This window comes from Haliotis rufescens, unplaced genomic scaffold (genome assembly GCF_023055435.1).
Source record: "Haliotis rufescens isolate VD_foot unplaced genomic scaffold, xgHalRufe1.0.p SCAF_13, whole genome shotgun sequence".
NCBI lineage: Eukaryota > Metazoa > Mollusca > Gastropoda > Lepetellida > Haliotidae > Haliotis > Haliotis rufescens.
Window position 1 is genome coordinate 36,908,018 of NW_025963813.1, and position 14,573 is coordinate 36,922,590.

General features: G+C 39.1%; 1 protein-coding gene across 11 annotated transcripts in view; it reads left to right on the forward strand.

Moving 5' to 3' along the window:
- The window catches only part of LOC124152559 (multiple epidermal growth factor-like domains protein 6), a 317,625-nt gene that overhangs the window by 201,353 nt on the left and 101,699 nt on the right, over positions 1-14,573 (forward strand). For 9 of the 11 annotated variants that reach the window (XM_048394515.1, XM_048394508.1, XM_048394506.1 and 6 more), the window contains exon 7: positions 14,080-14,106. The exons of the other annotated variants lie outside the window; for them this stretch is intronic. In XM_048394515.1, the coding sequence (XP_048250472.1) occupies positions 14,080-14,106 (27 nt within the window). The remainder of the gene's footprint in view (positions 1-14,079; positions 14,107-14,573) is intronic. 11 annotated transcript variants of the gene reach the window in all.

A 14,573-nucleotide genomic window follows, 5' to 3' on the forward strand; every position in this document is an offset into this window, starting at 1 on the left:
CAAAAACGGGCATGATATATTTAGAAGCCATAAGTGGGTGTTAAGATTTATTGTCATTTATCCCTACAGACTGGGAGGTGTATACGTAGATGTATCACCTGTATTGAATGTGACACAACAACAGAAAGGCTTGCATGTGGTTTTGGTAGTCTTCTTCTCCATGTGTTCCCTTGGTAATCAGTTCAGATTCCTTCAACATTCTTGTAGTTTTTCAATTTAAAATTTTGAAAAGAGAATTGTCTTGGGTAATTGGTACAAACTGCAACGGATTGTGGAATGTGCTGGGTGCAATACATGGTTATTCCTAGAGACTCTGCAATGACATGGCATGACTCGGACTTGACATACATGACGATGTTGGATTCAAGGACAAAGCAGGAGACTTGTCAAGTGTGTGTGTCTAGTTAGGGGGAGGGTGTGAGAACACCCGGGGTGGGAGGTAGTCCCCCCAGATGCACAACACTCCCACCCCCAGTGTGTCCCCCTTGACCTCTTTGTTACAACCCTTGACCTTGTGACCTTGAACCTGTAGAGGTTAAGAGATATCGTGCATTGCAACCCGAGTCTGTTTTTACAAACATGCGTTAATTTCCCTTAAGGCATGTAAGTAAATAAGGACCATTTCTCCTATTGTTGTCAAGCACGTTGTAAAGGAGCTAAGGAAATCTGATATTTGTTGTGGCAGTTTCAGAAGTTAATCTTACAGAAAGTTCCTAAAAAGTACAAATGGAATCTACAGTGGAGTTCCCAGGTAACACTGCAAAACAGATCCACAAATCTTGGGTACAGGAATAATGTCCCTTTGAACATGTTGAATAATCTTGATATCCCTCAAGAACATTCTGGAAAGTGGGGTTTGATCATCTGAAAGGTAGGGTTTGACCATCTGGAAGGTTGGGTTTGATCATCTGGAAGGTGGGGTTTGATCATCTGGAAGGAAGGTTTTGAACATCTGGTTTGTGGGGTTTGATCATCTGGAAGGTGGGGTTTGATCATCTGGAAGGTGGGGTTTGATCATCAGGAAGTTGGGATTTGATCATCTGGATGGTGGGGTTTGATCATCTGGAAGATTGGGTTTGATTATCTGGAAGGTGGGGTTTGATTATCTGGAAGGTGGGGTTTGATCATCTGGAAGGTTGTTTTTGATAATGTGGAAGGTGGGGTTTGATCATCTGGAAGGTAGGGTTTGATCATCTGGAAGGTGTTTTTTGATAATCTGGAAGGTGGGGTTTGATCATCTGGAAGGTGGGGTTTGATTATCTTGAAGGTTGGGTTTGATTATCTGGAAGGTGGGGTTTGGTCATCTGGACAGTTGGGTTTGATCATCTGGACAGTGGGGTTTGATCATCTGGAAGGTGGGGTTTGATCATCTGGAAGGTGGGGTTTGGTCATCTGGACAGTTGGGTTTGATCATCTGGACAGTGGGGTTTGATCATCTGGACAGTGGGGTTTGATTATCCGGACGGTGGGGTTTGATCATCTGGAAGGTAGGGTTTGATCATCTGGAAGGTGTTTTTTAATAATATGGAAGGTGTTTTTTGATCATATGGAAGGTGGGGTTTGATCATCTGGAAGGTGGGGTTTGATCATCTGGAAGGTGGGGTTTGATCATCTGGAAGATTGGGTTTGATTATCTGGAAGGTGGGGTTTGATCACCTGGAAGGTGGGGTTTCATCAACTGGAAGGTGGGGTTTCATCATCTGGAAGGTGGGGTTTGATTATCTGGAAGGTGAGGTTTGATCATCTGGAAGGTTGTTTTTGATCATCTGGAAGATGGGTTTGATCATCTGGAAGATGGGGTTTGATTATCTGAAAGGTGGGGTTTGATCATCTGGACAGTTGGGTTTGATCATCTGGACAGTGGGGTTTGATCATCTGGAAGGTGGGGTTTAATCATCTGGAAGATGTTATTGTGGAATTAAAAGGGTCAAGATTAACAGGGTTTAACAGAATGAATACACTGTTGGGTTTCCAAACAACAGAGGCAAGGAGAATACTTTTAGTTTAGCTTTAAATGAGATGTCAAAGTTTAAGAATATTATCTACATCAGGGATATAGAGCCAAACACTATGTCGAAGTTGAAGGCACCTTCGTAAATACTAGGACTGCAACAAATACACTATGAGGCGAATATGATCACGAATATAGGGTAATGAATACGAATATGTATTCACGAACACTATAACTAGACAGCAGTTGATGTATTATTGCTGATATTCAGTGAAACAATAACAAAATACAATATTTGACATGGTTTGACCATGTTGACAGAGTTAATTATTATTATATTATACATTCACAACTGCACTTACCCAGGTACTAGTATCTGCTCAAATGTGACAATGACCAGTGACCACATTACTGTCAAATTAAATCCATAAGAGTGTTTTTTTTTTAAAGAAATCTATGCATATAATAAGTTTTTATGGATATTTTTAGGTACAGGGTATGTAAATGCTCATGACTGACTCTTGGTTGCAGTCTTTTATTTTTTTGGTAAATATTCAATTCTAGTGACATCACCGAATTATACGAGTGAATCGTAACAGCCCTAGTAAATACTTCAAGTTGGCGCAAGCAAAAATGATGAATGAGGCACCAAGCTTTTACTTTCAGAGAAACGTAAGCTCGACACATCAAAGTTCAACACAACAGTGTTTGACTGTATCTTGGATTTTAAAGTTAGTACCTGTGACTGGCGAACTGGGAAATATAATCTTTATTTCATAAACATATTTTCTTAAGTCCATATTTTTTCCAACCCAGAGGTACCTAGACGTACACTAATGTCAAAGTCAGTAATTTGGTAGTTTCGAAATTCCCATCTAATGGCTGTGTCAAAACAAGGCACATACCAAAGGCTTGTAATCACCTAACTGGGACAGTAGTATTTCCAATCTGGGATTGTTTACTGAAGTTTAATGTCGATTTCAGGCTGAATATGCCTTTGAGAATGCCTTGATAACTCCCTGTAATTTTCTTCTATTATAGGCTATTTGTTTCTAAAAAAACGGAACATTATCATATAGAACACAAAACTTGAGTATAATATCTCAGTTCTCTTTTGTAAACAAGCCTTGTTTGCAGATTGCTGAAATTAGACAGAAATACTTTGTCATGTTTTAATTTGTATTCAGTTCCTGGAGAATGTGTTATGTTAATCTGACTGGCGTTTTGCATGTTTCCATGGCGCAGTTTAGGTTGTGTAGACATCCATAACAACGGCCATGAGTGCACAATGCCCCATACACTCAGTGTTGAGGAAAACGCCATATTTTGTCAGTAAATTATGCAGCATGACTGCTCTGTTACTCTTTAAGGATATGATTATGGAAACACAATTGAACTTCCTGACCTTCCTCGGGGAATCAATAGAAAATACCTCCAAGGCAGTGATTATGGCGATATGATTAACTTTAATTTCCTCCAATTTCGCTCAGTGAATCTGAGACTATTGTTCTTCATGAAGATCCTGAACCGTTACTTAAAACTATTCGGGCCACTTGTACCGTCACGCCGAGATAAAATAACAGAGAAGGCGCTCCACTTAATAGCATCCTGCTGTGGCAGCTGGACGGACACTTCTCTACTCTTTAAATTTAAATCATTTTTACAATATGGTGTCATAATTTGAAAGTAAGGTTTTAGCGATAGGGTGAACCTATTACGTTCGGCCGATCATCTGGCCCTATCAAACGATGACCACTAGTCATTAGGGAATCAGCAGATAAAAAGAGGAGCAAGGAAAAGTGATATCGATGGATATTTTACAAAACTGTATCAGGGCGTGCACTGTTCGGCCATGACTTCCCAATCAGTACCAGTAATAAATAGTACCTCAAGGAATACACAATTAATTTCCTTGTCACTGAAGGTGCAATAGGAAATCAAAGAATGGTCATTTGAAAACAAATATTTACATATATTTTCCATGACAATCAGGTTGAGTGTCTATCAGTCCGTGGTGGCTGCATTGGCTTATTGGATCACAACAGCCCTCAATTGCTATGCATTAGTTTGGTAGGGTTAGATACAGAATCTACTGCACGAAAAACCTTCTGCTTTAATGAATATTCATCAGACAAGTTCTCCGAAATATGGCAGTTTTATCATACATGGTTTGTTTTGTGAAACATGTAAGATCAAATTCTACAAGACGTTTTGTTGATCTCTATATCAGGAATCTATTTATATCTTTAAATATCTATTTGTCTGACAAGTCAGAATTTAAACTCTCCGTCTCCTGTCCAATAAGTCCTGCTGAACCAGAGTTTATAATCTCCTACATGTCCTGCTGAACCTGCTGAACCAGAGTTTATAATCTCCTATATGCCCTGCTGAACCAGAGTTTATAATCTCCTACATGTCCTGCTGAACCTGCTGAACCAGAGTTTATAATCTCCTATATGCCCTGCTGAACCAGAGTTTATAATCTCCTACATGTCCTGCTGAACCTGCTGAACCAGAGTTTATAATCTCCTATATGCCCTGCTGAACCAGAGTTTATAATCTCCTATATACCCTGCTGAACCAGAGTTTATAATCTCCTATATACCCTTCTGAACCAGAGTTTATAATCTCCTATATACCCTTCTGAACCAGAGTTTATAATCTCCTATATACCCTACTGAACCAGAGTTTATAATCTCCTATATGTCCTGCTGAACCAGAGTTTATAATCTCCTATATACCCTGCTGAACCAGAGTTTATAATCTCCTATATACCCTTCTGAACCAGAGTTTATAATCTCCTATATGCCCTGCTGAACCAGAGTTTATAATCTCCTACATGTCCTGCTGAACCTGCTGAACCAGAGTTTATAATCTCCTATATGCCCTGCTGAACCAGAGTTTATAATCTCCTACATGTCCTGCTGAACCTGCTGAACCAGAGTTTATAATCTCCTATATACCCTTCTGAACCAGAGTTTATAATCTCCTATATGCCCTGCTGAACTAGAGTTTATAATCTCCTATATACCCTACTGAACCAGAGTTTATAATCTCCTATATGTCCTGCTGAACCAGAGTTTATAATCTCCTATATACCCTGCTGAACCAGAGTTTATAATCTCCTATATGCCCTGCTGAACCAGAGTTTATAATCTCCTACATGTCCTGCTGAACCTGCTGAACCAGAGTTTATAATCTCCTATATGCCCTGCTGAACCAGAGTTTATAATCTCCTACATGTCCTGCTGAACCTGCTGAACCAGAGTTTATAATCTCCTATATACCCTTCTGAACCAGAGTTTATAATCTCCTATATGCCCTGCTGAACTAGAGTTTATAATCTCCTATATACCCTACTGAACCAGAGTTTATAATCTCCTATATGTCCTGCTGAACCAGAGTTTATAATCTCCTATATGTCCTGCTGAACTAGAGTTTATAATCTCCTATATACCCTTCTGAACCAGAGTTTATAATCTCCTATATACCCTACTGAACCAGAGTTTATAATCTCCTATATGTCCTGCTGAACTAGAGTTTATAATCTCCTATATACCCTTCTGAACCAGAGTTTATAATCTCCTATACACCCTACTGAACCAGAGTTTATAATCCCCTATATACCCTTCTGAACCAGAGTTTATAATCTCCTATATGCCCTGCTGAACTAGAGTTTATAATCTCCTATATACCCTTCTGAACCAGAGTTTATAATCTCCTATATGCCCTGCTGAACTAGAGTTTATAATCTCCTATATACCCTTCTGAACCAGAGTTTATAATCTCCTATACACCCTACTGAACCAGAGTTTATAATCTCCTATACACCCTACTGAACTAGAGTTTATAATCCCCTATATGTCCTGCTGAACCAGAGTTTATAATCTCCTATATACCCTGCTGAACCAGAGTTTATAATCTCCTACATGTCCTGCTGAACCTGCTGAACCAAGTTTATAATCTCCTATATGCCCTGCTGAACCAGAGTTTATAATCTCCTACATGTCCTGCTGAACCTGCTGAACCAGAGTTTATAATCTCCTATATGTCCTGCTGAACCAGAGTTTATAATCTCCTATATACCCTACTGAACCAGAGTTTATAATCTCCTATATACCCTACTGAACCAGAGTTTATAATCTCCTATATACCCTACTGAACCAGAGTTTATAATCTCCTATATACCCTACTGAACCAGAGTTTATAATCCCCTATATACCCTACTGAACCAGAGTTTATAATCTCCTATATACCCTACTGAACCAGAGTTTATAATCTCCTATATACCCTACTGAACCAGAGTTTATAATCCCCTATATACCCTACTGAACCAGAGTTTATAATCTCCTATATACCCTACTGAACCAGAGTTTATAATCTCCTATATACCCTACTGAACCAGAGTTTATAATCTCCTATATACCCTACTGAACCAGAGTTTATAATCTCCTATATACCCTACTGAACCAGAGTTTGTAATCTCCTATATACCCTGCTGAACCAGAGTTTATAATCTCCTATATACCCTACTGAACCAGAGTTTATAATCTCCTATATGTCCTGCTGAACCAGAGTTTATAATCTCCTATATACCCTGCTGAACCAGAGTTTATAATCTCCTACATGTCCTGCTGAACCTGCTGAACCAGAGTTTATAATCTCCTATATACCCTTCTGAACCAGAGTTTATAATCTCTTATATACCCTGCTGAACTCTACACTCTGGTCTCCTGTATGTCCTGCTGTGTATATCCCTGCTTGCCAGATAGATATAGATGGTTACCTACAGTTCACAGACAAATCTAAATCTTCCAATTTTCTGATAAGATTGTGTGATTGTAGGATATGCAAATTACACCATAGAACCATCCTAGAATCAGACAGAATTTCCAAGAAAAACACAAAATCAGAATTGAGATAGGAAATCTTGATCTGGTGAATTCAAAGTCAATGTTTAGCTGAATACCACGGGACATAAAAGTTGATGCAGAATATGGTTCCAGAAGGACGTTAGCCCAAGTCGGAGTATACATTACAAAAACCCAGCGAGGACTGGCGGAGACTGGCGGCAGTTATGGGCATAATAATGCTGAAATTGACTTCGCCGATATCTTGTCTTGGGGCGGGTCAGTTGATGACGGCTCTGACTTAGTGAGGTTACACATGGAAGCTGGTGCCCATCATGTCGTGTACAACAGTCCTTCTCAGCAGTGTGGGATTAGCGATTGTGTTGGGTGGAGTCGTACACACAGACAATGTATACACCTGTGCTCAGACAACAGGTAGGACGAGTTTAATCTGAATTTATTGATTGAAAACTTTCAAATTTTAATTCATGCTGTTGGCACAATGTGACCTGTGATGGTTTAGTGTTTGTGCTTCTCCTGATCAGCTCATCAGTTGACAGACTATTGTATGTTATTGTGTGTTACCTGGGTGGTGCTGAGGTGAATTACCTGTTGTTACCTGTGGATGCAGGTAGTGGATGCAGGTAGTGCAGATTGATGCAGCATTACTTCAGTCAATGACTCCTAGAGGACATTCTTCAAGGTCATTTAAACAAATGTTAACACTTTGGCTTACAACTCAGACAGGCAGTAACTTTGTTCTGGTGTTCTCGAACGTGTAGAAGTTCTGCAACATGGTTCTTTACAAATCAATGGCAGCTGCTGATTGAATCACAATGCTGGGGCTTCTAATGATGTAATTCATGTTCGTGTGTCTCAGTAGCGTGTTAACTGTTGGGAATTCTCAAGTTGCATTGGAAATCTTTAAATGTTTTTCTTAATTAAAAATAAACTTAACAAGTCTTATCTATTTGTATATTCATTTTGTAATTAGCAGTCCAATGAAGAGTACATTGTCGCACAGTGCTTCAGGTATTTAAGTGATATTTAAGAAGATTTGCCAAAGGTGAAAAATTGTCTTGATAATTGGAAAACAGTTTGATTTTAGCAAATGGTATTATTCATTGACAGATTCTCAAACAGATTGAGACAATTTCATAGTTGTCAGTGCTAATTATCTATGGAGATATGGACGAAGTTAAAACCTTTTAATATGATTCCATGATTTTGTTTCTTTCCAAACCAGACTTAATGAACTGAGTTTAGTGTTGTAAAGAAAGCTGTAGCTGGAATCCAGTCAGTTGGCAGCAAGTCCCCTCTCTGGATGTGACTCCAGACTAACTTAGAAATGTCTTCCCATGTAACACACTGGTCACACTATGTACGAGATATTTTTCTTTAAACATCAAACATCTCCAAGCACACTATTAAGAAAGGTGAAGGGAGGTTAAAGGTCAATGTCAGCACTGTCCACAGCAACAACAGCAAATGTCAACATTTCCTACAAGGTTATTTTCCCAAACTTTCTTGAATCTAACTACTTTCCATTACAAATACCGTATTCGTTGTAATAAGTGCCCAGGGCGCTCTCAAAATTAGAAATAGGGGGCTCTTATTAGAATATTATTTTGGTGAAAAAAACAGAGTTGTAAGATAAATTTTGTGGTTTATGCTGACAGCCTGAAGTGTTTATCTACGACAGATATATTTTTCCAGAATTTATTTGCCCATAATTAAGGGTGCATATAACATATGAGTGCGTATTATACGCGAATAAATAAGTCTTGTGTACATTGATCAATCGGAAGGGGTGCTATTTGGGATTGTTCACTAGCCAATATATTAGCAAATGTCACTGTGGGCGCTTATTACGCGCTATTAGAGCGGGGCGCTTATTACATCGAATACGATAATTGGATATTTCTCTGGTTCTGAATAAACTCTGCATTGATATACAGAAAATAACATACCCTTTCCGATATTTGCACATGTGCAATTTAGCAATTCTCAATGGTGATTGGTCAGTTGAAGCACATGCTGTGTCACAGTGCTTTGTTGCTGACATCACACAATTACACACACACACACACACACACACACACACACACACACACACACACACACACACACACACACACCACCCCCTTCTCCTAGGTCTAGGAGCCTTTTGAACAGGATTTTAATTATTTGCGTCCTTAGAATTGAGACAGCTTGTAAACACTGACTTTAGTGAAACTAAGGATGACTGATATGGTGCTGACAAATCAAGAATCATTATCTCAACAATCTGGGATTCAAAACCACAATCAGCAGATCTTGGCATCACTAAGGGACACAACTCTGTGCACTGTTATGCCTTACACTGTGTGAACAGTATATCACCAGAAGGACATCACTCTCTATAATTGCTGCACTAGTCCTGGAGCCACACATCTTCCTATCACGTAATCGTTCCCTAATTACAATACATTTTCTAAAAAAAACACTGCCATAAAACCCCTACGATTGAGGCGAAATTCAATCTACTACCTGTCAGAAGACGTATATCATATTTACACTGAAAGTAATTGCTAAATTAGGAAAAATTTGGGTCGAAATGTCTCAGATTTGAATACTGTTTGAAAGAAATATGGGTCTGTATGACTCCCATTCCTGAAAGTCTGTCTTTGGAGGTCAAGGTTGTCTGAAGGACTCAAAATAAAGTAAGCTCTTTCTTTAAAGAAGGATGCATTTGCATATCAGGGAGAATTATATCTTTCTACCACTTTGACAGTGTGCTTTTCATAAGTTTTTCCACTTTAAACATGAATGAAACAGTGCACCAAACTATGAGCAAAGTTTAAAAAATAAATCTTCAATAAAATTTACGGGACAATAATATGTGAGGTGGTGTGTTCGGGGCACTATGGCTTTGGAGATGAAAAGCTTATAATATATTTATTGTGACCTGAAGGACCTGAAGAGGCTGCCCAGATGCCCTGAAGATCTCCTGAGTCTGTTGGACGACCTGATGACACACTGACACTCTGTATGTAACCAAGCATGAGATAAGGGACCTTAGAGCTGAAACATCACATTTTGATTTCTTGATGTATTTTGAAACTACAGTATCTTAGGACCATTAAAATACAATTCGTAAGCTTCAATTCATATTACTGAGATGCTTGGCATCAAACATTTGTCTCGTTTTCTGCAAAGTCCCATTTTCAGATGTTTAACTCTTTATGTAGTTGTTGCAGTTTTAAATATACCGTATTTTCTTGAGTATAGTGCGCACCCATGTTTAATGCGCACCCCCCTCTTGCGGATTCAATATTTTGAAGAGAAAAAAAAATTGAATACCAATCGCAGAAAAAAATAAAACCGTACCCCTTTAGCGAAGTCCGGCAAATGAACGGGTGATGAGAAACTTGGTCAGTACAAATTCGAAATTTGAGATAAAAATCACCAGACATGTGGATATCTGCTTAATTGACGTAGACATGTAAGCTGAAATGTTTTGAAATGGTTTTATTACATTACGAACTAATGAGAGAGAAGTAGGATATTTTTGTACAGTTCACATACATGGCAATTATTACATAAGTTATATATTAATAAGTAGGCGTCAAACATCTTTCTTTATGACGTCACAGCACAACTGTATCCCAGCATGCATTAGGTCCCTTTCCTCCTTGTCCGTCACATATCGTGAATATGTAGAGGATATCACCGGAGTCTGTTGTTCTCAAATCCGATTCTTCACAAGAACATAGCTACTTCGATCCAAGAGTGTTGAATGTTTGATGTCAAAATACAAGAGGGCAATATTTTAATTAATTAAACAGTTTTTTAATTATCAAAATCAACATTAAAACCATTTTAGAATTAATATGTTGCGTCACGACATTAGAAAATATCAATGTTCACTTCGCATTCAAGTGTGGCCATGATGCCACAACCTGAGACTAAATGTCTGTGTCTTGTGCAAACTGGGAGTTAATCCTGAGTTGCACTTGTGAGGCACTACTGCCGCCAGTGTGTAGGAGAGCCGGCATTCCTTGACACCCCAATTAATGGCTGACACTACGCCAGGGATGCTCACAAATATTGCCTCGAGTAGAACATCAGGATTTTTTAGTTTAGTCTCTTATCAAGCAAGATATGTTCACTCACCCCACTGCAGTAATTTCATTATTTTATCATGAAAAACACAAGTTTACCTTTCATTTTCTACTACATTGCTATAACAGTTGTGCTTCTTGTGTTTGTTTTAGTAATGTGTACTACACAAGAATTATTCCCAAACAAGGGGACATGTAGAAAAGCATGCAGTATCAAAGTTATGTTTATATGTTTATTATGTTATATCCAGGATTAATCTGAGGTAAGCTCCAGCAATCTCTCTCTTAATGACCATGTGCCAACAATGTCCTGACCATGAAAGACTTATTCCTATGACTATGTCCTGACCATGAAAGACTTATCCCCATGACGATACCCTGGCATTGAAACACTTATCCCTATGACGATGTCCTGACAATGAAAGACTTATGGCTATGACGATGTCTTGACCATAAAAGACTTATCCCTATGACGATATCCTGACAATGAAAGACTTATCCCTATGATGATGTCCTGACAATGAAAGACTTATCCCTATGATAATGTCCTGACCATGAAAGACTTATCCCTATGACGATGTCCTGACAATGAAACACTTATCCCTATGACAACGTCCGGACAATGAAAGACTTATCCCTGTGATGATGTCCTGACCATGAAACACTTATCCCTATGACAACGTCCGGACAATGAAAGACTTATCCCTGTGATGATGTCCTGACCATGAAAGACTTATCCCTATGATGATGTCCTGACAATGAAAGACTTATCCCTATGATGATGTCCTGACCATGAAAGACTTATCCCCATGACGATGCCCTGGCATTGAAACACTTATCTCTATGAAGATGTCCTGACAAAGAAAGACTTATTCCTATGACGATGTCCTGACTATGAAAGACTTATGGCTATGACGATGTCTTGACCATAAAAGACTTATCCCTATGACGATGTCCTGACAATGAAACACTTATCTCTATGATGAAGTCCTGACCATGAAAGACTTATCCCTATGAAGATGTCCTGACAATGAAAGACTTATCCCTATGAAGATGTCCTGGCAATGTTGTCCTGATCAGAACAGTGAAAGACTCATTCTCGATGACGACGTCCTGACAATGATGTCCTGACTATGAAAGACTATCTCTACGAAGATGGCTGAACTAAGATAAACTCTATCTCCATAACAGGGTTCTGACAATGAAAGACTATCTCTACGAAGATGGCTGAACTAAGATAAACTCTATCTCCATAACGGTGTTCTGACAATGAAAGACTCTATCTCTACGAAGATAGCTGGACCAAGAAAGACTCTATCACCATAACGGTGTTCTGACAATGAAAGACTCTATCTCTACGAAGATGGCTGAACTAAGAAAAACTCTATCTCCATAACGGGGTTCTGACAATGAAAGACTCTATCTGTATGAAGATAGCTGGACTAAGAAAGACTCTATCTCCATAATGGTGTTCTGACAATGAAAGACTCTCGCCTGATTTACGCAAAATTTGAATACCTCTTTAGTTAATCTATGAAAGTCATTCACAGTCGTTTTGGAGCAGTGGACAATATGCTGAAATCTTTAACGTGCTGGTATTCATAAATTTGCAGATCAGAATCGGCAGTTCGCTGATTGAGGCACCCACTGGAATTTGCCCGTATCTGATCAATATGCTGATAACTCTCCTAGACATGGGAACATTCGGTGCCGCCATTAAGCGTATGTTTCCAGGAATTATGACAAGTTATTTCCTCCACTTAATAATAATGATGGTATAATATGCAATAATTGCCCCCCCTCCTGCACTGCTTGCATTGTGTGAAACAAGACATCAACACACCGATAGCGCTTTCCCACACTGACTTTCATCAATATACCGCAAACATATTTATTGTCCGTGTAGCTAGCGGTTAGCTAAAGTTTCTATGCAAATAATGACAAGTGGTTGTTGGGTTCGGCTTCAGTTGAACAGCTCTACGTTTAGCTGACATTGATGGAAATCACTATTGGTCATTATTTGATCGTTGGACAATGAAATTGTATTGCATTACTCTATGATTGATCTGATTTCGATGTTATGATCCCTGTTTGCTTGTACACCATTGATTCTCTGGCCAGCAACAGTTACACATTAGCTTTTTACGTCTGTGGCTTTATCGGAGATTTATCGTCTTTTTGACTGATCAGTCCCACCGGCTTATTGGTTTTATTGATGACAGGATTAGCGCACGTAATATCGGGAGATCAATACTGTACCAAGCGGCGCTTCATTGTGCTTTTTTCTCTGGGGTTTATGAAAGGATTAATTGTGCTGATCGATCCGTATTGATGGATTACCTCCATTGTGAAAGGTGCCTTTAACTGCCATTGATCTGCTTCACTTTCAAAGGTAGTTGACACTTAAAGGAGGGGCTCGTTTTGTTTCTGTCAGGGGAGTTAATTCCTCCGCAGGGAAATTTTGCAGTGCGTTACCGTCTCGTTATGAGACTTTAGTCAACATGCAGCAACACAATACAGAACTTTTGCAGAAAAGTATTACCTAACTTTGTTACAAACTTTCATAGGAATTTGAGTGTGTGTTTGGTTAGAATGATAAAAATTATCTTTGAGTAAGTGAGTGAGTGAGTGAGTGAGTGAGTGAGTGAAACAGAAGCTGCCCATTTTTTCAATAATATTTCTAAATGACATGTACTCCTTGCTGGAATCCCTGTGGGAACTCCTTGGAAAAAAGATCCACAGAACCTTATGCTTGTCATAAGAGACGACTAAAATGATGGGATGGTAACATTGTGAGACATGGCTTCTTGTATGTCATCGTACCCCGACATTATGGATCATTGCTCAAGCTATCGACCACCAGTTTGCCTGGGTCCAAACTGACGATCCAGCCATAAAACAAAACTCACTCTCTCACGCGCTCCAGATATTGATTTGTAACAAATATTTTATTCTTCATCATTGTGCTATATATGTGCCATATGGATGTAGGGCTGCAGGAATTGCTGATTCTGGAGTTTTTGAATGTATTACAAACTACTGAGATGCTCCATATCCGCTGATGTTATTATATAACCTGTAGCATCCCGGCTGGGATGATGTTATCCCCTCTGTGGAGGAACAGATGCGTTCCACATGTAGTATTACTTCATATAGCTTGGTTCTCCTCCTACAGGTGAGAAAATCACCCGGAAGCCCCTGGGTAAGACATGCTCCCTTTGAATGTTGTTAGAATTGTTCACTTTCTTTTTGCAGAGAATTTTTTACTTTTTACGCTGTCTTTTAAAACCGTTCCTCTTTAATCCCCCTCACATCACTCTTTTGACAGTTACAGGAACAATTCAGATTAGTCACCTTTTTTTGGTTTATTTTCTTCATTAATATCGCGGTTCTTGTCTGTGGCGGCATCAGTACCCCGACTGCCAGCCTACAGGGTAGTCATTCGTAGTGGAATAGTTTTCTGTTTTACTTGTATTTTGATTTATTAAGTTTGCAATAGATGTCTCTAGGTTTCATGAACACAAGACATGCCTGTCCTTATACCTGCTTGACCACCTCTGGACACCCTTATGATCACTGGTACTCTGATGTTCCAGGCAGTGTCTCATGAACACGAGATATCCTCATCATGAACATGAGATGTGTCTCATGAACTGAAGACATGTCTCA